This window comes from Falco punctatus, assembly GCF_963210335.1.
Source record: "Falco punctatus genome assembly, chromosome: 8".
Taxonomy (NCBI): Eukaryota; Metazoa; Chordata; class Aves; order Falconiformes; family Falconidae; genus Falco; species Falco punctatus.
In genome coordinates, this window is record NC_137588.1 from 27,434,142 (window position 1) to 27,455,849 (window position 21,708).

Genomic DNA, 21,708 nt, shown 5'->3' on the forward strand with positions numbered 1-21,708 from the left:
CCCCATGGTGTTCAGCACAGCCTCAGCCTGCAGGGCAGGCAGCATGGACTTAATCTTTGCTCTTGTGGTGTCGGTTTGGCTGCGGACCATTACAGACAGTAGCTCAGAGAGAGACTTCCTTTCTAGACAAGAACCCTTCATGCCCGGCAGTTCCCATTGCAGCCCAATGTAGCAAAACAAGTTGAACAGCTTGCCTGGTACCCTGGGGTGAGAGCTTCTCACCAGTTCACGGTTTGTGTCTTAATAGCTCTGAAGTTTTTCTGAGTAGGGGGCTTACCTGGAGTTGATGTTTCAGTTCTGGCCCCCTCAACCTGCTAATTCCACAGTCTGCTCTTCCAGCCTTATATTAATCTAATATGGATCAGGACATTACCTGCCCCTCTAAGGTGCAGAACATCCTTCCTGATAATAAAAATCCTTCCCATCAGAGCTCCAAAACCAGGGAGGTTATGTAAAGAAGGGATTGCAGTCTAATATTAGGATAAAATAATTTTTCTTGTAGACTGGGGGGAAAAAATGTTTTGGGAAACCTGTTTGCTACCAAGAAACGGCTCTATGGAAAGTCACATACTTAGCTGGGGCTCGGTGAAAGGTATTGTAAATAACACCCTGCAACAAAACGAGAAAGTACAAAAAAAGATACAAAAGCACTCTTGTGTTTTTCTGTCACAGAACTATAAGTAATAGGTGGTTCTTTAGGTCTTCTGAAGGAGAGCTCTTCCACCCTCCCAAGCACAGCACATCTATTTTTAAAGGTGCATCTTCCTGTGCATAGTGTCCTTCGTATTACCCCTGGTTATGTTATAGGCTCACAGGGTTGAATTACACTGTGATTGCAAGTATGGCAATATCTGTTCAAACAAGATGATGCTTGTGTGTTTGAGTAGAACAACTTATTGTGGTCACTTCTATATTAGGACACAGTGCCATTGTCCCTGTGCAAAGGTTTTCATTCAGTTTGTTAGTGCAGGGATGAGAAATGCATGTGGGCTTCGGAACTGGCACTGATATACACACACACACACACATTTCTTCTTTATGTTCTTGCAATTTAAAAATTACTGTGTTATTAGGGTTTTTTTTTTTAACATCTTTAGATTCAACCATACCTCTAACTTCCCTCTGCACACCCTTAAACTCTTCAATAACTGGGAAGTGGATTAATTTTCCAGATTCCAGTTTAACTCTCTTCCTTACCTTTTTTACCTTTGAGTTCAGGAAGCATGTCTTAAATGTGCACTCAAGGGTGTTGAAAGCTTCTGTTTTGTATAGTGTTTGACAGCGTCTGACTGCATTGCGAGAGGTGTTTATACAGAATTGTGGCTGTGCTTGACAGCTTGCTGTAGCCTGCTTGAAGAAAGCAGGTGCTGCAGGCACAGAGAGAAGGCAGTTGCCAGAGTTTCTTGGGTAAGCATTAATGCTTAAAATAATAAAAAGAAATGCTTGTAGCAAGTGAGGGACCTGCTTCACTAGTGGACAAGAAATAAAGCAATGGAAATGGCAAAGAGGGACTTGGATGAGAAGCCTAGGTGCCCAGGGGAGCTGAGGAAATGGGATTCATGGCAAAACTGTGCACATGGGCCTGTCTTTGAAAATCTTTCTGCCTGCAGATCTCGCAGGCTGTAAAGTCGATTCACTCTCCCTGGCAGGCTTGGTACTTTTAAGAGACTTGGGTAGTCCCATAGTCGTAGAGATCAGCTGTAACTCTGACTTTAAACATCAGAAAGATGTGACTGAGAGAGACCACTCCAGCTGCAGGATGCAGCGCTTCACGTCGGCTGACCACACGTTGCAGAGCGAGAGGTGTTGAGGTTGATTGTGCATTGCTGCAGTTGCACGCTTCAGTACTCAGGCCCTGACTTGCAGGTTTTTCAGGTGGTCTATCTAAAAGTCTTGTTTTGATGTTTAATTGCAATGCTGGTGTAGCTTTGAGGATACTTTTGTCCCCATGACTTTGGGACTGCATATCAAGACTTGAAGGGTTCATGTGTCTGGGTTGTCATGGGCTGCTTTGGCAGGACTCAGGCGAGTATAGGCACAATTTAATAGGTGGTTTCTGATTTTTAGGTGCTATAAATTTCAGAGTTACCATTCTAGATATAGCAGTGCCCCAGTGTATGGTGGGGCAGGTTCTGCAGAGGACCTTCCCTGCTGATTAGTTTCTGATAACCTGGAAGTTGTGTTCAAATTTATTCTTTTTAAGAATGACTACAGCTGCGGAGTGACAATGTATTCATTGGAGGGATTTTGCATGGTATTGTCTTCTGTACCATTTTCTCTTGTGTTCTGACATCTCATCTTGCCTGTTCCAATCTGTGATTTCTAGCACAGACCAATTCTAGGCAGACAGCACTGCTTTCCTCTAAGACTTTCTTGCTTTCTGCATTGGGCATGAGCAAAGATATGTTACAGCTTGACTGAACTGCTGCTTTTGAGCTCTGCCTCCCTGATGGTCCTCTGTGTGTGTGCGCGCTCTTTGATTACTCTCGTACCTCTTCCCTGGTGGTTTTTGATTGCGCTGTTAGGAAAGTCTGATCTGCCCAGGTTTCCACATTCACCTTAAGTCAACAAAAAGCTCTACATTTGTTTGCTCTGTGTTTTAAGAACTCCTAGGACTTCTGCAGCTGATGTGGTCATTATTTCTTCCCTCTTGTACTCGCTTTGGATCAGTTCCCAATGTTTCTCCAGACTAGGAGTCTGATTTTCTTTTATAAAAGTAGCCAGCTCTTTCCCTTGTTTCCTTTGTTGATGGCAGGAAAAGAACAAGTGTGAACTTATCCAGAACTTTCGAGGCAAGGAAAACAAATTGGGCCATAGTATTGGAAGCAGATGTATTTCTCCACAAAGCTGTGCTAGCGCTGCCACTTCAACAGCTGGGCAGATTTAGCCTCTGCTTAGAGAGCGCAGCTGCACTGAGAGCACAAAGGATCACAGCGTGAGCCCAGTTGGGGAAAGAGGTGCTGGGGAGGGCTGGTGGGAAGCATCTGCTTGTGAAGCTAGTAGCTCTGAGACAGCTGTCAGAGATGTCCTGTGAGCTCCTTGTCTCTGGAGTTGTCTTCAGCTGTCAAAATTCATTATGCTGGCCCCCCGCCCCCAATGGGACTCAAACTGGGAAAGAGGAGGAGGAATTGCAGCAGGCTGTGAGGAAGGTGTGAGGTGTAGTTGTTGCTTTCCTGCATTCTTGTTTTACAGCTAATTTGGGGGGTAGTGAGGATCCAGTGAGATCCTACAGAGTAAGAGAAACCCTCTTATAACAGAGGTCTTTGTCTCTCAACTTCTTTCTGTACTTGCATACTCCAGAGGTTATCTGCACAGACACCCTCAACGTTAGCTCCTTCCCTTGCTTTGATATGCTTTGCGATGGTGCTGGTCAGCTTCTCAAGCCTTGCTTTTCTCTTAATTTCATTTTTGTTTGTATAATGTCACTGCCTGGGTTTGGGAGTATTTCCCTGTCAGCTTCGCTCCACTGTCGATGATATATGGTATGGTAGAGGGGAGGTGTGCCTGAGTATGCTTATTCTAGTGCAGGAGACCGGTCATTTGGGGAGTGCATGTATGTGTGAATGTCTGGACCAACCTTGCTGTAAAAATCTCCACAACCCTTTCTAATCTAGGTTTTTGTATTGTGCTCAGCTGGGTCATATGAAGGCTCAAATTGGCAAGATTCCACCCATCTTCTGGTTTTAAGTCTTTGTTTCCTAGTGAGTGAGATCTGCTGCTGTCAGGCCACCTCCATGGTGAAGCTAAAGAAAAAGATGACTAACTCTGTATTTGCAAGCCATGTTTGGGCAGGTCAGAGGTCCTTTGTACCTGCTTTGCACTGGGATTTTGGTTTGCAGTGTAGCAGGAGAAACTGGTGAGTTAAACCAGTACAAAATAAAGCAATTGCATCGATCTTCTATATCCTACAGACTCCCTTTAGTTACACTTGTTGCATAGACCCACTTGCCCATGGTTTATAAACTAACTGTTGCCCTTAAGATCCTCTCTAGCTGGGTCTGGAGTATCTGGTCTCTGGGAAGAGCAGAGCAGTTTTACCCACATGGAGTTACTTGGTACTTTGGTGGTATTGTTGGCCAAACATGCCTGCAGGTGGCTGGCTGTGGGCTTACCAAGTCAGGGCTGTGTGGTCTCCCTGTTAATATTTGTTTCATGTGGCCATAGGTCTGGTGTGTAGCTCATCTGCAGGACCCTTTTTCTTTATTTAGAAATGCTTGATGACTCCTTCTTACATTCTCTTTATATGAGAGAGTAACTGATGGTCTTCTCCCTGTGTTCACAGTCTGAAGGCACAAGGCTACAGAAGGACCTCCGAACTTACTTGGCTTCTGTAAAAGGTAAGGTCTGCATGAGCAGGGGATCGTTTCCCATGCTGTGAGGTTTCTGCAGCCATCCCTTTCCTGTGTTTCTGCAGGTGTAAGTTGTAGGAAAGGTCAGCCTCGTCTGGGTGGGTGATCTTTTGGAATCCTTCAGGTCCAGCTGGGACGGAATGGGGTTGTGCTTGTATACCAAACGCATGGTACTGTTTTAGCATGTAGGCTCTTGCATGTTCTGCTAGGAGAGGATGAACACAAAGGGTTTGATGCGACTGCATCCTTGGTTCCTTTCTCCCTCTGGTGACCTTGGTGATCTCTGTTATCAAGGGTCAGGCATTCTGTAAGGAACAACTTAGCATTTGTTATAACCCTTCTGTGTCTCCATTCCTCAGGATGAGAGTTAAACTGTGAGGGACACACTATTTCATTCTTTCTGACATGGTTCTCTCTTCTTTCCTAGCCATGCATGAGGCCTCCAAGAAGCTGACGGAGTGTTTGCAGGAAGTTTATGAGCCGGATTGGCCTGGGAGAGATGACACAAATAAAATAGCAGAGGTAAGGCTGTCCAGAATGTGGGGTCACCAGACTTGGTCTGTCGGTGGAAATGAGCTTTGGAAGCTGTGTCAGTGCACCACATTTCTTTAGGCATATGACTTTACAGAAGAATTGGAAAGACAAACTCAGCATTGGGAAGAAGGGAAAGCTGACAGGATGTGTCCTGCATTTTTGTCTGTGTAGGATATGGTCCCCAGATGCTTGACTGCTACACAGAGCCCACATGCTTATGCCCACAACAGATTTGTTCCCCCAACAGTGGCTAAACAAGGGTGGAAGATGCCAAAAGAGAGTTAGTAGGGTCAACTGGATGTATTGCTTATGCTCTGTGCAAGAGAAAGGGCAAGCTAAATCTATGGCCAAAGCATGGTCAGAGCAGCCGCTGTGTAGCTGCAGCAACTTCACAGCAGTACCACCAGCTGCCTTATTTTAATTGCCAACTTGTTTTGCTGAGCCATGTGTCACCCCAGCCTGCTTTTCTTCTCATCCCTTGGTGAGGTAATACCTGCCCAACTTGCCCAGATGTTTTCTGTGGAGCTTAGGGCACAGCCTGTCTTTTGACAGCTGGGATGCCCCATGGCATGTGTGTGTGGTGGGTCCAGCTGGATGCAGGCACCCTCTGCTCTCTTGCTCAGCTGTTCTGCTGAGCAGCAGCTGTGGCAGTTCAGTACTGTGGACCCATCCACCGTGAGGCTGCAGGACTGGGCTTATCTGCAGCTGTTGGTGGTGTTGGAGCAGTGGGGAAAGGGAGAGCAGGATTTTTTCCTTCCCCTGCTTTCCCCTGCAGAAAATCTCACCTGAAATAACATCTGCATCTTACCCAGGAAATACTGACTTCAAAGCAGATAAATAATAAAAAAAAAAATCTGAACATTTCCAGGTCAGTTCCTTCATTAACATGGAAACTTTCCATTAGGAAGTAATGTTGCAGTAAGTAATGGAATTGTAGATCAGCTGGTTGGGCTTGGTATTCTCTGTTGGCCTTGTTTCTTCCTGAGCCACTGTGGTGTGTCCTGGGCGACTGTCCCTCCAGAGGGTTTGAGCCAGAGGTGTCAAAGGGAGCATGAATCCCAAGAACTAACTGTAGCCGCTCTGAGGGTCTGCAGGAATATTTTCAGCCCTCCACCTCCCCCTTTTAATGCCTTTGTATTTTTCTCAATAAAAGACAAGTAGGAGAAAAGTGTTATTCCTGGGTGGGGGGGGAGGAATTCCCGCATAAAACGGGAATTTGTCCTGAATATTTTAGCCAAATTTTAGCTCAAGTGGAAAAACAGGAGAGGGGGTAATTTCCACTTAATGCAAGGTGTTGATGGGAAGTTACTGTGCCTGAGATAAGATCAAGGATAAAATGCGCACAGGTTAGAGTGCAAGCCTTGGATGTGACCTCCATCAGGCTGTGGTGTGAGAGCTGAAGACTGCTGGAATAGCTTTCTGCTATTGTTCATTATCCTCCAGAAAGCTGTGATGTAAAGGAAAAGCAGAAAATGGTGCCAAGTAGCGTCAGGTGTCCCATTTTTGTGGCTGCTGGGAGAAGAAGGTAAAGCCAGCCTGATGTTCATCTTCCCTTCCACTGTATGGACTTGAGCACTGCAGGGGAAAGGACAGGCCTTCAAAGGAAGGTCCATGAAGGGTACTGGAGAGGTCACCTGAAATAGCAGCATCAGACTTCTCTGTTTCTGGCATGACAGAAATCAGTTTTCAACTAATTTCTCTGCTCCTTAGTTTTTCCAAATAAATTACTATTTTTTTTTTTTAAGAGCTCTGGGGGACTGAAACTGTTTTCTGGAGCACTCATGGAGGAAAAAAAGAAACGTAGGGCTCTGTTCTTAATAGCGCATTACTTTTGTTTTTCAGAACAATGATCTCCTCTGGACGGATTTCCATCAGAAGCTGGTGGATCAGGCACTTCTGACCATGGATACATACCTTGGCCAATTTCCAGATATTAAAGTAAGATTATTTTTAAACCTTTTGATCTAGAGAGTCACAGCAGATGAAACCTCATAAGAATCAGCTTTGAGTATCCTCATCTTCTTTAGGGGGATGTGTGTCCTGTGCTGTGCTGCTTGCAAGCTCTCCTTTCCGAGCAGCCAAGATCTTTGCAGCTCTGTTGTGTGAAATGTTACGTTCTCCATTTGGGCTTAAAACGAGAGTGCAGAATCCAGTGGAAAGATGCTGAAGGGAAAACATAAGTGTGAAACAGGAGGATCCTTAAAATTCCCTATTGTATCGGAGTGCGGGAGGGCAGTGTCAGCAATAACTCAAACTCTCTTGTCTTTTTGGTGCTCTGTTTTTTTTAACTTCCTTGTAAGCACAAAGCATTGAGGAAACAGTGGCAAATGTGCTTTATAAGTAGAGGTTGGTGTGAAAGGCGGATTTCTGTGTGTTCCCTGAAGTCCTGTTGTGTATTTAACCAGCTTTTTACAGGGAATGGGGGGGGGGGGGGGATGCTGGATAGGTGTCTTCTTGGGAGAGATTGTATCCGAGGGCCTGTGAGCTTCCCTTCCCCCACAGTTCTCTCCTCTCTATTAGTTCTGAGAAGGTTATGCAGGAAATGTCTTCACCATATGGAAGCACTAGTAATGATATCACCATATGGGAAGTATCAGCTTGGCTACTTCCCAGTGAAAACAACCCTTTCCCACCACATGTCTCTTAAAACGTTTGTCAATATTTGTTGCTTCAGGAGGATCGTGCTGTATCAGAGGGGGGCAGGTCACAGGCTTGTAAAATGAGCCCTGAACAGCAATGGCCTTACCTCCTGGGCTTCTTGTTTTTGCTTCATTTTTCCATCCTTTTCTGTCCCTGGAAGTCTGAAGTAGGGAAGTACAAAGAGGCTTGCTACTGCTTTCCAGCCATTCGAGGCTGTAGAGCTGGTAGCTCGCTGTGGTGTGATGCCATGCGCCTCAACTAGCAGTGCAGAGGCTCATGCCCTGATTCCCAAGCTGAAGGCTTAATTTTGGGCTTGCCGCAGACACAGACTTCTGCACTGCTTCCAGGCAAATTGCATTTTACCATCCTTGTTGGCTGTGTGCTCGGTCACCTCAGGGTGTTACTGGTTTCCATGCTGAGTATCTTTGGGGTTTCTTAACTCTGCTGGGGTTCTGCTGAGGTTTTGTGGTGACGTTTTAAAAGGAGTACAAGACCGGGACCACACAAATTCCACCAAAACTCAAGGCGTTAGGCACTGAGCTCCCATGGATCCTTTTTGGCTTCTGAATGGGCCACTGAGGTGTTTATTACTAATGTTCCTTTCTCAGTCTTCAGATGATGCTCTAGAAAATGGGAAGCCAAAGCAATTTAATGCAGAATTTAAGTAACATTTTGAAGAGATCTCTACTTGCCTTTGCTTCCTTTCCTATAATGAGTGAGAATTCGGCATTCTGTTGGTTCCTACGATAAAATATGGATATATTTCACAAGACTTGGCTATTTTTTTAAAAATTCACTTTCACTGGTATGAATTAAAATAGTTTGTTATGTTTTTACTGGTAATTCAGTTGGATGGATCATCCTTCTTACCCCAAAGCAACGAGAAGTGCTCAAATCAAGTATGTTTTCGTCAACTGGTAGAAACTCCTTGGACTGCTATTGTCGAAGGTTGCTACAGTTGTAAAGAAGTGTAGCTTCACATAACGAATTACAGTTCTTGAGGCTGGCAGGCAAAAAACCCCAATGTCTTACGTAATTTACAGAATATTTGAGTTGTTTTTTGTGGTTGTGGTAATAGTTTTCTGTGTGTTTTTTTTTTTTTTTTCTGTAAAAACGCTTTTTCTGATATTCCTGGAATTCTGGCATTACTGTGATAATGAAAGATGATTTATGGAGAGAAGATGGTTTTAATTTAGTTGTGTCAAGACCTGCTTTTTGTTAACAACCCAGAAGTTCAGATGTGTGATGAGTTAGATCACGCATTCATTATTTTTTGTTAAATTCTGACATATTCTGAATCCTTCATTTGAGGGCCTGGAAAAATTCCCTTGAATTTTTTGGACTTGCAACAGGATCCATGGCAGGAATGTGAAAACATAGCATTCCTTTAGTGAGGAACTTTTATTAGTTAAAAGAGTGAGTGAATGTTAAATGTTGGGTGGGGAGGGGTGAACAAAGCCCTTTCTATCTTTTCTAACTTGAAAAACGGGAATGCAAGAAGTACTTTATCCTTTCTTTGCAGGTCAGTATCAGGTCAGTCCTTCTTGGAGTAGGAGTCTTGCATAATCTTGTAATATTTCTGAGAGTTTTTGGTTGGCGTTGCAGAGTACGCAATGAGAGCACAGGTCTCTGCAGTAAGCCTAGAGAAGATAAATCATAACCAAGGTTCTGAATAGCTGTGGAATTGGTGATTTCGTGTCTTGCATTGAAACTAGTGCCCTGTTCCTGCTAGGGTTTAAAACCAAGTATCAGTAAAAGGGGGGGGAGGGAATGTGTTGTGTTCTGGCATTTTTTTGTTTGGTGGTGTTTGTTGTTTTTTGGTTTTGTTTTTTTTTTTTTTTTAAAGGAGGCTTAAATTAAGATGGATTTGTTGCAAAGCCATAAACTCTGTTGGAGTTCAGGTTTTGCCTTCAGATAGCAGTGGGTAGCTGCAGCTATCCTGGAGTCATACAAGGAAGCTACCCTGCAGCCTCCCGGGGCCGGGCTAAGTCCCATTACTGCCATCACAGGCAGCCCTGTGGCCAGTGGACTGTGGGGGGAGGAAAGCTCACAGGACATCACTCAAACCCAGGACCCTGCAGACAGATGAGGACTCCAGGAGGACTGGGACGCAGTGTATCTGTACCTTGCAGCACTTCCATGCACTCTAGTAGAAATGTGAGAGTGGGGCGTAGAAGATGAAGCAGCTAAAAAGGGCAGGAGTGACCTTGTTGGTGAGATGGGTGACATGGAATCAAAGTCCCTGGAAGAGGGCAGGAAATCTTGAAGTGGCTGTTTGCCATGTCAGAGGGGGGCAAAACTCCAGCTATCTCTACCAGTCTGACCTAGGGGAAGAATTCTGTCTCTTAAATCCCAGATTTGGTCATGTGTTTTATCTCTGTGTGTGTGTAAAATGCATTAATTAGCATCTCAGAGATCGTCATGCTGCTGGAAGCCCCCTCCGACATCCTGTTTCTGTGCCTGGCTGGCAGCGTGATGTCTGGGAGGTGCCTTCTAGTGATCTCGACTGTGGGGTGGCTCAGCTTCTTCATGGTTCTTGTCTTGGAGTGAACTGAGTGCTTTGAAATCAGTTTGGGTGTGCGTGTGGCTGAGATCCTGCGGATGCACTGTGACTCAGAGCTGCACCAGTGTTTGCTGAGTGCAGAGGAGCGTGTGTGGGAGACACGCGAACTGCTCCCAGCTGGTCTGGCAGAAGGGTCAGCCCTGAGTGCAGCTGTGCAGCTTATCTGCAGGAGCCTAAGGGGAGGAGACTGCACGTCCCTGCCAAGAGCAGTGGAGGGGGGGAATTTGCTTTTGCAAGTAAATCCCAATGCTGATTCTTTGTCTTGCACCTTCAATTTTCCTGGGGGCTGTGGTTGGTTAGAAACCCTCCGAGCTCCTTGCCGTGCCTTTTCACTCCAGTTCTCCAGCCCATCTCTAGACCGCTGATCACTGATGCTGGACCAGGCTCTCTGAGCTGGGGGGTGGGTCAGGCTAGGAAGACTTGTGCTCCAACCCAGATAGTTTGGGGTGTTTGTAGAGAGTGTGGGAGGCGAGGGTCTAAGGGGGATGGATCGTTCTTAAAACAGGGCAGCCCAAAGGGCCTGAGCCTTGCTGAGGTGAAACTCTGCTGAGGGAACAAGTCTGACACACCTCAGATGAAGGGTAATGGAGGATCAGGCTGCAGGCATGACTGTCTGTCCCGGATTCTCACTCATGGACTTATCAGGCTCCATTCCTGAACACAAGTCTGGTACACAGTTGGCTTCCTCCGTATGTTTGTTATGGCTTCAGTGTGTCTTGCCTAATAGTGACACAGTACTACAGGTTTTCCCTCACATTTCTTTTGCTTAATGTCTAGTTACAATGGACCACTGCCTGTGGCTGCAGTCGCTTCTGTCTGGACCTCCTGTTGCAGGGTTTAAAATGCTGTCCTAAGCATATCCTGAGCACATGGATGAGTGCTTTTGCTGTGCTGGCAACAGTAATGCCTTCTTTTGTTGAACTTTCCACATGAACTAGTGCTGTGAGCTGGTTAGAGTCTGGCTGCAGCCCTCAGGAAGCCCTGGAAATGATGGAGCAGGTGTCCATAGGATGTGGGCACATGGGGAGGCATAGGAAGCACTGGAGCTACGGTTCTGAAAACATTAATGTCATCCAGAAGTGAGGTCTGCTCTTGGTTGGATCCCTTTGCTTTCCCTGGCAATGTTTGCTCTGCTCCCGAGAAGCTCTCTCTAGAACGTCACAGTTGTCACAGGTGGCTCCCAGGGCTACCTCTCTGGGCAGCCTGTGTGGAGTATCCAGTGAGTGTCCTTGTGTGGACAGAGAATGAGGGGCTCTGGAATTTGGGTGAAGAGGTTTTGGTTTGTTTGTTTTTTCTGTGAGTCTTTGCAGTTTTGGCTGCTGTGGAAGATTGTCACAACTCCTTTTCTCTATCTTTCTTAGTCTCGTATAGCGAAGCGAGGAAGGAAGCTTGTGGATTATGACAGCGCCAGGCACCACTTTGAAGCCCTGCAGACTGCAAAGAAGAAGGATGAAACCAAAATTGCAAAGGTAAAGCAAGTAGAAGGACGTGCAGCCATCCTTTCATTTTAGGAGGTCTGCATTTGCCTACTGAGCAGTTCTTAAGTGTACCTGTACCTCTTCACTGGCTGTGTTTTCATAGAATCATTTCAGCTGGAAAGGACCTGTAAGACCATCGAGGTGTTGTGAACTGGTGAGGGTTTGCTAGGTCTCTCCTTCTCATCTGTTTAGTTCTCCTAGAAGGCAGGATGGTCCGTGTTGCGTTGGTTCAGACCCGCTATCATCACTGCATCCGTAGGTGGCCAAGACCTAGGCATGCATTTCCTCAGATGCTGCAGGACCAGTAACCCGCATCAGAAAAGCCCATGTGCCTCTGGGGGAAGCAAAACCTTGCAATGACCCAGGAAAGCTTTCCAGTTTGTCTCCTTGTGGCTCTGTCTCCTCACCTTAAAGCAGTGGCCAGAGTAAGGGTTTGAGTGTTGCTTGAGGTTGGTTGTGTTTGTGAAGTCCTGGTATTCTAGGACAGAGACCCGTAGGAGTGTGAGTTAAAATTAATCAGTGGAAATGCACCCTATGCACACTTGATGACTGTGTTCTGTTGTCTATTGGTCACAATCACTGGATAATAAATATAGCCAAAAGCAGAAAACCAAGACTTTTCTCTTGTCAGGATGTGGTTGCTTTCATGCCTGTGAACAGCCTGATCCAGGGTTAACGGCAGAGCATGCCCAACAAGTGAAGGATTTTATTTTTAATTAAAGTAAGTTTCATTAAATATAAAATTTTAATTTTCTTTTAAATGTAGCTGAAGAAAGGTGATAGTGCAAACTTTGTTCTGGAGGAGGTACATGGTTTGAATACCTGCCCACAAAATGAGCTGTGGATTACTCCTGTACCCTGAGGGAATCTGAGCCCGCAAGCTCCACTCCACAGGACAGGTCTTAACACAACAGGATAGTCCAGGGCTGGAGCGACATCTTTAATTCTCTTGAATGTGGGCCATGGCACAGCAGGACTCTTCAGGCTAGAAGCAGTACAGGGAAGAGTGAGCATGGATCTGTATCTTCTAACCAGGCTGAGAAGGGTTGCCATCCTTTGCTTAGAGTTATTTCTGGTAGGGGGAAATATGGGCTGTGTGAGAGATGCTAGTGTTTCTCCTACATGGAAGAATAAAGGTGCATCTTCCCCCTGAATGAAAGATCTGCATTTAATGGCCACAGTACTTTTGTTTTTAAGCTGCAGGTCATCAGTCATCTGCTCACCAGGTGCATGCACTGTGATTAACCCTGACAGACAAAAGGGGGAGAGATCGATGGCTCGGGTGTCATTACATCATTTGTGTGGCAAAGCAAGTCTTGGTTCTGTGTGCAAGGCATGAGGCCCAGCTGGCTGTGCCTTCTGTTCAAAGCAGTACTTCACTGTGTGCGGGGGTAAGAGCAGAATTTCCCTGGGGCATGGTATTATTATTGGTGTGTGCCTATGGGATTTCTGCTGCAGTGGAAATAGTTTTTGTAGGAATTAATCTATTTGGGTTGGTACCTGGTGAAGTGTGCCAAAAAGGCTGGCTGCCTTCATCATTGCTGCACTCGCTCGTGTTTTCCCAGATGCTCACACAAGATGTCGTTAAGGGGGTTTGTTTGGTGCGCTTTTGTTAAGGTGTGAAGAACAGTGCAGTTTGATGAGTGAAATGTTGAGACTTAGGAGTTGGTGCTCTGTTCCTGATTCAGCCTGTGCAAGTGTCTCTTGGTACTTGATCAGACTCTTCTTAGCCAGGATGTGCACTGGATCAGATCATCAGGCCATAAGCTCTTGCGTGGGATAATACGTGACACAATGCACTGTCCTAATCCTGTAAAGATGGGAGCAGTGAGTCCCTGAAAGTTATGTATGTATGCTCTTCCCAGATGGGGGGGTTCACAGCCCAGCCTGCGATTCCACACGTGCAGTCACGCAGCTCTGCAGGGCTGTGGGCAGCAGCCAGGGCTCAGTGAGCACTAGGCTGATGTAGGAAGTCCACCCCTCTGTTCTGTGGCGGTGATTTTGCTCGTGTGACCTTTTGAAGCAGGGCTGTTGCAGTGTAAGGTACTTCAGAATGTGATGACAGGCCCCTAGGAAAGAGAAATAATGTTTGTGACACAGCATACAGATGGGAACTGACTTGATCGATATTTCATGGTATATTAACAGAAAGAGCAATGCAAATACTTTTTGGAGCTATATGGTCTCTTTTTTTTCTTCTCTAATATATGGATGTTCTTTTCCCACCCAGGACTCCTGCCACTTATTGCAAAACTCACAACCTGCCATTAAAATAAAGCACTGTGGAATTTCAGCTGTTGCATGCAAATAATTATGATGGTTAATTAATCCTGACCTCTCTTTAAGGAGCTCCCACTTCGCAGCCATGACTCGGAGTAGGGTTTTCTGTGTGCTAGGTCACTAACAGCTATATCTGTTGCTCTTTGCAGCTGCCTGGCTGGTCTACAGTATCTCAGCCCACACTGGAGCATTAATTACTGCTAAACTTGGCATGCTTCAAAGGATTCATAACTGATTGGTCCTGGGATGTTTGTTTTTTCTCTCGCCTTGGTGATACTGGTTTGGCCCAGCCTCTAAATACACTGTTGTGATTTTAATTTTTTTATCCTAAAAGATATATGGTTGTGTCTCTTGTTCTCTGTTTATTTTTTTTTCTCTTTTCACTCAAACATGCTCCCTCCCCCCAGCCTGTTTCGCTGCTTGAGAAAGCTGCGCCTCAGTGGTGTCAAGGGAAGCTACAAGCTCACCTCGTTGCGCAAACTAATCTGCTCCGAAATCAGGTGACTGCTGATCTACCTGGCTGTAACCCTGCATGCGCTATTTTGGGCTCTAGATTGTACCATGCGACTAATCTCTAGGCAACGTTCACTCTAGTCCTCTCTGTTAAGTGTGTCCTTGATACTCCTGAGCTACAGTGGACATGTGGAAGTTGCTGACCAATGAACAAATCTGTGCCAGCCCTATTGATTTCTAATCAGGTGTGTTAATGCTGGACTATTGTTTTTTTCCCCTCAAATAAAACGTGGATGAAGAAAGGCTACAGAATAATACCAAGGCGGAGAGTGATGTAGTGTGGTTCCTCCAATTATTGCTTCTAAGAGAAGCAGTCAATTCTTATTGTTGCTGTTTCAAAAGGAAAAGGAGGAAACACTGAAAAATTGGCTTCTGCGTTTGTGCTCTTGAGTAAAGCCAAAGCCCAAGAAGCCAAAGCCAAAGCTCAACCCATTGCTTCAGAGGCAATTTCTATGGCTGCCGAGTTAGGTGGTTGCAACATTCTCCTATGGTAAAAACTAATTTTCCAAAATAGGCACTGTCCTGGCTCTTGTTGTCTCAAAGAGCCATTTCCAGATATACGGAGTTTCAGTCTGCACCGGAAAAGGTGGGCCCGGACCAGGGTATTTACACCCTGTGTAATATTATTCAGCAGCTCCAGGCTGAGGTCATGGTTGTGTCCTGTGGCAGAACTTGGCTGAATGTTTAGGTTATAGCATCTTGAAGGCTGTGAGACCAGCTTGGAGAAACCGCAGGGACTAAGAATTTCAATCCCACTTGCACAGGAGAAGCGCGGCTTCCTGATGAAATCTCCCTTGGTATTTCCCTTGAACCCCTTCAGGGACAAGGGAGCTGACAGAAAATGGTCTGTGAGAGGAAAATGCTTTCAGTGGGCAAGGGGTAGTAAATCATGACCCAGAACAGGAGTGGCCAGAGTACCTGCTCACAGGTTCCCGGTGAGCTCATCTGTTCTCAACCAAATGTTCCTACATTTTTATGTTCCTTGTTGGTGAATGAATTTGAATGAATTGCAGCTTAGAAACACTAAATCGCTCTCACCTTATAAAGCACCTGGGTTTTTCACAGTCAGTTTGTGACTGCCGATCAGGGAAAAGGCTAGATTACCACATCAGTAAAGCCTGGGGAAAGAACAGCTGTTAGCAGTCCTGCTTAAGATGCATAGTAAAAAGGGAGGAAATATGTACTCCTCCTTGATTGAAGGGAGAAGGACCTTTGGCAGCCTGCCAGGGGCTTTTCCTGTGCCATGCTGGGAACATTCTGCAGGCTGTGGTTCCGGACTGGTCTGTTTTGCTGGTGGTATTTCTGAAGGGCTGGAAAGCAGGTATGGGAAGTTTGTGGAGCCACAAATAAATAAATATATCAGCCCACGGGCGTTTTTCCTCTTCTCAGCCTGGCTGGGGTGACTGGGAGTAGTACCACTGCCCACAGGTTGCCTAGAGATGCAGTACCTACGGGTGCTCCCTCATCCATTGCATTCGGGTCTTCGGCTACTGAGAGTCATTCGGTAATTTCACTGTACTGGGTGGCTTCGTCCAAACGCATGTGAGAAGAGGGTATGTAGTCTTCCACCCACTGTGTGTGTGGGTGTTAACCTCCTGCTATGTGGCATTAATATATTCAGTTACCCCAAACATTTCAAATCAAGTCCTCCTGTAAGTTTTTCCTCTTTCAGTCTTGAACTAAGTAATACAATTCCCAACGTTAATTTTTTGTTTCCAATTGTGCAAGTATTCATGTGGTGGGTTTTGTTTTTTTTTTTTAATTTTTATTTTGATTGTGGACTAGCAAAAATATCTCAGTGAAGATTAGTTTGTATTCTGAACCTGTAGGGTTTCCAGCTTTTCTTCACAAACGCAGCAGGCAGGAAAACAAAAGGCTTCAGTTTTTGTATTTGCATGACTTCAAGACCAAAGGTGTTAATGACAGTTCTAAATCTCATTAAGCTCTTGATAAAAGCAGGAGGGCTGATGACACTGCATTTATTGAGGAGCTTCAGAATATTAAGACTGGGGAAAAAGAAAAAAAAAAAGAAGTCTTTCCTCTTACCAGCAGCTGTCTTGCTGTCTCTTCTTGCTTGATAATTTTACAACCCTCAAGCAAAATGGGGTCAGCAAGACCTATTATTTCTACTGTAAAGCCAAGTCCCTCCCTCCAGTGTACAAACTGCTGGCTTTTTAGGCCTTTAGCAGAGGCTAACAAAAACAATATAGTGGAGGGTTTCTGTAAAGTCTCCTGGGGGGGTTGCTATTGCATGCTGGTTACAAATCTTAGTGACTGTGCTTTTTGAAACAAAGGGGAGAATGGCTTAGAACAGCAAATTCTTGCCTTTTTGCTAAGCTCCTCTGAAATGCTGAACACAGACTAAAAAGCAACACACTTGGTGCTGCAGTGGTAACAGAACAATATCTCTATCTGTAGGAGAAAGCCAGCAAGTTGAGTCCTGGGCTGTGCTGCCCTTCTGAGAGGCAGGTCTGGCTGGTACCAGTTGGAGCTTGGGCCTGGGCTGAGGCACCCAGCTTTCCTCCTTACCCCCTGCCTCTCGGATATCCAAGCTATTTACTGAACAGTGCTGGAATGCATGATGGTAAGAAACATAATGTGGAATAATCGCCCCCATGTCGCAACTGAACTGGTTGTGCTTGGCACTCTGAATCTTGGCTAGGTGGGAGGTCAGGAAAACGTTTGTGTTGTCCAGCTCCTGCTCAAACCTTCCCACCTTCAGGCAGGGAGAGGAGAGGAAGAACTTTCTGAGATCACATTTCATGGAACTGGGTATTATGTCCTTCTGCCTCAGTTCTCCATCAGGCTGGCAAGGATGACAGCTGAAATAGGAAGTGCACAGATACCGTAGCAATGGGGTCTGCACTGAGACCTACGTCTTTCCTCCTTTGCCCACCTTACTGCATGAGCTGGCTTTTCCTCTAGCAGGGCACATGACCAAGTTGAGTCTTTCTTTGGCTCTGGCTGGAAACAGTCAGGGCTATCCAGTGTCAGGACCAAATATAAATCCCACTGGTGAGGAGATCCCTGGGCTGACAAAGGAATGAAGAATTAATTCAATGCTGTACCTGGGAATGAGAGCACTAGTTGAGCCACAGTCACTAGACGGATCCCTAATTCCTACAGCTACTCTAGAGTGAACGTTGCCTGTTGCTGATTTTGCCTTTGCTTCGGGATGTCACAATATTCACATGTTGCTTTCTAGGCTCTTTGACCTTCTGAACAGGTAAACAAGAGAGGGAAAGATTGTTATTAATATTCACCGTATCTGAAAAACTAACAGCATTCAATTGGGCATCATCTCCTAGCTGTCCCATCTCTTGGATTGATTCTGGTTCCAGTCTACTTTGTAAATGAGAATAAGATAAAGCCAAAGGATAGAGTGGGATTTCTTTTCCCCTCTCTTTAAAATGATTACATTAGAAACATTCATTTGTAGAGGGATTTTAAGGCAGAATGAGTCTTTGTGATCATCGTCTCTGATCCAGCATAAACTGTGTCTTTGCTTAAATGGGCTTTTTGTTTGTTTTATGCAAACCCTCTCAAAATGCTGGGGTTTTCAGTTAATGTAGCAGCGGAATACGGGGGGTTCTGGGTGGAAGCATCATGGCCCCTTCTCCCCCTACCTGTTCCTCACAAGGTCTGCTTAACTTTTGAATACCTCCCATTTGTGTCTTTTTCCGGGGGAAATTTTCTCTTCTGATCTTGAGTGCAAAAGTCTTAGCCTTGCCCTTAGTAGCAATGAATGACGCTCTGAAAGGTGGAGCTAGCTGGAAAGTAGGCGCTTCTGCAGTTTTCTTGTAGGTCAGGAGAGAAATGGAGGGTGTAAGGATCCTTACACGATGTTGTGAGAAACAGGACTCTGAACAGCAAAATATTTTTAAGTCCTTTCTTCATCAATCCTATCTTTGCATGTACCTGTCCCTAAGGAGCAGTAAGCCGGCACAAAGAAGATAAAACTTGATTGCATAGAAGGGGTAGGAATCTGACTGCAGGCTTGTAGAGAGATCCAGTTCACCAGTGGGTTGTGGCCTCTTTGCAGAGCCCTGTGGCACTGTGACATTCCTGCCGTTGTCACATGTGTAAGTAGGCACTTGTGCTGATCTTGCTCAGACCTGTCATCAAGTTGCTCATGCAAGGATTTTCCATACTGCGTGCTACTGTACAGGGTTATGGGAGAATGCTGTGCTGTTGCAAATTACAGAATATAAATGTTTTTATTAGCAAGCTTTGAGGTTTAAGTCAGGGCACTGAAAAGAGGAAAAAATTGCCTGGGACAAATATAGGAAGGGGAATGTGCTTGTTGCTGGAGTCTGCTGTCAGCAACAGAAACCAGGATTGTTCTCCTTCTCACTGAAACCTGACAGAATTCATGTATCAGTGTTGGGGTCTGTCAGTGTCTAGGTCAGAAGAACAGATCAAATTTAAACTCTCAACTGGAAGCAGGAGGTCCTGTATGAGGTGTATTTCCTTTGGTGTTGGTGGCCAGCAGCCGGCCAGGGATTGCTTTTGTATGAGACCACTGAAACCAAGACCTGCTGCTCAAGCACTCAGCCTGGCCTCCTGCTGGCTCAGCTCATGCTCTGCGTACCCTTCCTTGCTTCTCCAGCTTTGTAGGAGCTGTGTCAGCCAAGGATGCAGACCTCCTCCCTTCCTCAGAAGAGATGGGGCTTCATCATGGCCTTACCTGAGCAGAGAGTCTCCACGAGGGAGGATTCTTCTTCAATGCCTTGTGGGATGGATTTCAACTCTTTCAGAGACCTGGCAAGGGGCAGGGGCCACTATTATCTTCATCTGTATCCAAGCTGCCTGACCAGCTCCTTTCAGTTTTTGAAGCCAGGGAAATTTATAGAACTTAAAAGACATTAGTGGATGTCTGAATTACTTCGAGTATCCAAACAGGGAAATCCATTGAGAGAAAGCCTGAGAGTAACACATGCAAGCTGAAGGTGTGTCAGGTCACCTGTGATACAACCCTGGTTCCTGGGAGACTCGTTTATCATGGAGGTTACCCCATGCCAGAATTTTTTGCCTGGTCTCCCAAAGAAATCAAAAGTGCCACAGCTGTCCCTGCCCTGCAGGGGTACTTGTCTGCACTGGAGCTGACAATCTCCCTTCTCTGTTATTAAGGCTGAAGAAGAGTTAGTAAAGGCTCAGAAGGTGTTTGAAGAGATGAACGTTGATCTGCAGGAGGAGCTGCCTTCACTATGGAATAGGTGAGTGCTGGAGGTTTTCCCAAGGGCTGGTTGGAAGGAAGCAAAGATTAAAGTTTTGTACCACTGTTCTCCTTAGCTTGGGCTGGGTGCCTGCTTTTTTCTGGATCATCTCAGAGACTCTGTCTAGGATTCCCCCTAGCCAGCCTCACCCGGAGCTTTCTATGCTTTGCTTTGTGATCCTTATGAAAAAACTCAGTTTTACCACAGAGAGAAACTGTGTTTCTCTTAATAAGCTTTGTCTGGTTAATCCCTTTGCCCCACCAACTCTGCCCAACTTTCCTGGGCAATAGCCCATCTTCTGCTGTGGACTGCAGACAGAGCAGGCTGGGTCACTAGGATTTTTGGTGCGGAGCTGGCTGGTTGGAAGGAACATCTGCAGCTGAGTGGGTATGCCAGCTGACTGATTAAGGGAAGATGAGATGTCAGAGGGGTTTATACAGTTGCCGGGTTTGGAGAGAACCCAGGAGGTGATGCCTTGATCACTGTGTCTTGCTTTGCAAGCTTATGAGCACCTGATGAAGCAGCAGGTTTAACACAAGAGAGGGGATGAGAGACCAGGCTCAGGTTTGGAGAGTTGGGTGAACAAAGGTGAGGGAAGGATCCTGGTATGGCTGCCTCCTCTTGCCCCTAAATTTGCTTCTGGCTATGTGACACAGGACCCAGTGAGGTACTAGTGATTATAACTGTCCTGTTGTACTCTGTTTAACAAAACATAGCCTGGGCAGAGGAAAATGGGCTGAGAAAACAGGAAGACTTGAAAGACCCATTGATTTGCCATACCAGCGATTACAGTGACAAAAAGGGAGGAGAAAGAAACAGACCAACATTTAGCTTGAAGGATGAACTGAAGGGCAGCAGAAGCTGATATATGGGGAGGGCACAGTGGAAAGCAGACAAAATCCTCCTAGGAGTGCCTCAGTTTCTTATTTTTAAATGCAGTGATTGTGTCTGGGTTGGCAATGCTAGTCTGTGGGGGATGAGAGAGTGGGCGGCAGCAGGGCAGGAAAGCAAAGTGCTGATGTCTGCCTTCACTGCCCTTTCCTCCCAGCCTGGGTCAGAACTCTGCTCAAAGCAGTGTGCAAGCCTGGCTGAGGAAGGAGCTGGGAGCGATGCAGGCATTTGGGTGGTTCCATGTGCAGAACAGTGATGCTGCTGGTCTTGGAGAGAATCTTGCTCCTGCTGTTACCCCTCCAGCTGGGTGCTGGTACAGCACTCTGTTGGCAGCTGGTGGGCTGGCTAGAGGGAGGAGGGCAGCAGGCAGCTTCTGGGATTTTAAGATGCCATGGGTTGTTCACAGCGGCTGCTATCTAGCTGATCCTTCTGCTTTTCTGCTGCTCTCTGTGCCTGTCCTGTGCTTTCTTACTCTTCTGCCTCTGAAGCAAAAAGTTCGTGCTTTTTCCTTCCCCTGATGCTGAGGAGCTTCAGAATGAATTAATACCTGTCCTCTGGCCAATTTCCCCAGCTTTCCCACACTCCACCCGCATCACAGCCTCTATCCTTTTCCTTTCCATCACCCTACCACTGTCATTTTTTTCCCCTTTGGGTTTTTTTTTTTTTTTTTTTTTTTTTTGGTTTTGGTTTTTTTTTTTTTTTAATCCCTGCAGCTCCCTTTCCCTTTAGCTAGCCTCTCCCTTTAGCGAGCACAAATTCAGATCCTATCCCACCTGGCCTTCTCCTCGCTGGAGATGTGTTTGCCCCATACCTGAACTTTGCTCCATCACCCGACCTTTGCTCCATCACCCCCTTCATGCTTTTCTGCTGCCCTTCTCTTCCAGCATGTGCCAGACCTGACAGAGTTGAGTTTGACTGGGAATGGTGGGTGGGAGGTAGGAGAAGGGGCAGAATTTTTAAAAAGTTTTTGGGAGAGCATTGTGTCCATTAAGTTCTTCTGTCTCATTTTCCATTTGGCAGTCGTGTTGGTTTCTACGTCAACACATTCCAGAGTATAGCAGGCCTAGAAGAGAACTTCCATAAAGAAATGAGCAAGGTAAGGCAACTAACAGCTTATACACCCTCTCCTCACTGTTCAAAAAAAACCCAACAACCACCTCCCCACCTCCCCTGCAAACCAACCAACCAAAAAAACCCACCTGAAAAAACAGCTGGAGAAAACAGCATTTGCCCTATGTCAGAGG

The 21,708-nt window shown here is 45.9% G+C and overlaps 1 protein-coding gene across 6 annotated transcripts in view; it reads left to right on the forward strand.

Moving 5' to 3' along the window:
• The window catches only part of BIN1 (bridging integrator 1), a 116,503-nt gene that overhangs the window by 60,476 nt on the left and 34,319 nt on the right, over positions 1 to 21,708 (forward strand). For 3 of the 6 annotated variants that reach the window (XM_080398722.1, XM_080398726.1, XM_080398723.1), the window contains 7 exons: positions 4,283 to 4,337; positions 4,777 to 4,871; positions 6,726 to 6,821; positions 11,448 to 11,555; positions 14,252 to 14,344; positions 19,488 to 19,573; positions 21,485 to 21,560. In XM_080398722.1, the coding sequence (XP_080254848.1) occupies positions 4,283 to 4,337; positions 4,777 to 4,871; positions 6,726 to 6,821; positions 11,448 to 11,555; positions 14,252 to 14,344; positions 19,488 to 19,573; positions 21,485 to 21,560 (609 nt within the window). The remainder of the gene's footprint in view (positions 1 to 4,282; positions 4,338 to 4,776; positions 4,872 to 6,725; positions 6,822 to 11,447; positions 11,556 to 14,251; positions 14,345 to 19,487; positions 19,574 to 21,484; positions 21,561 to 21,708) is intronic. The other 3 variants (XM_080398724.1, XM_080398725.1, XM_080398727.1) reach the window with 1 other exon arrangement.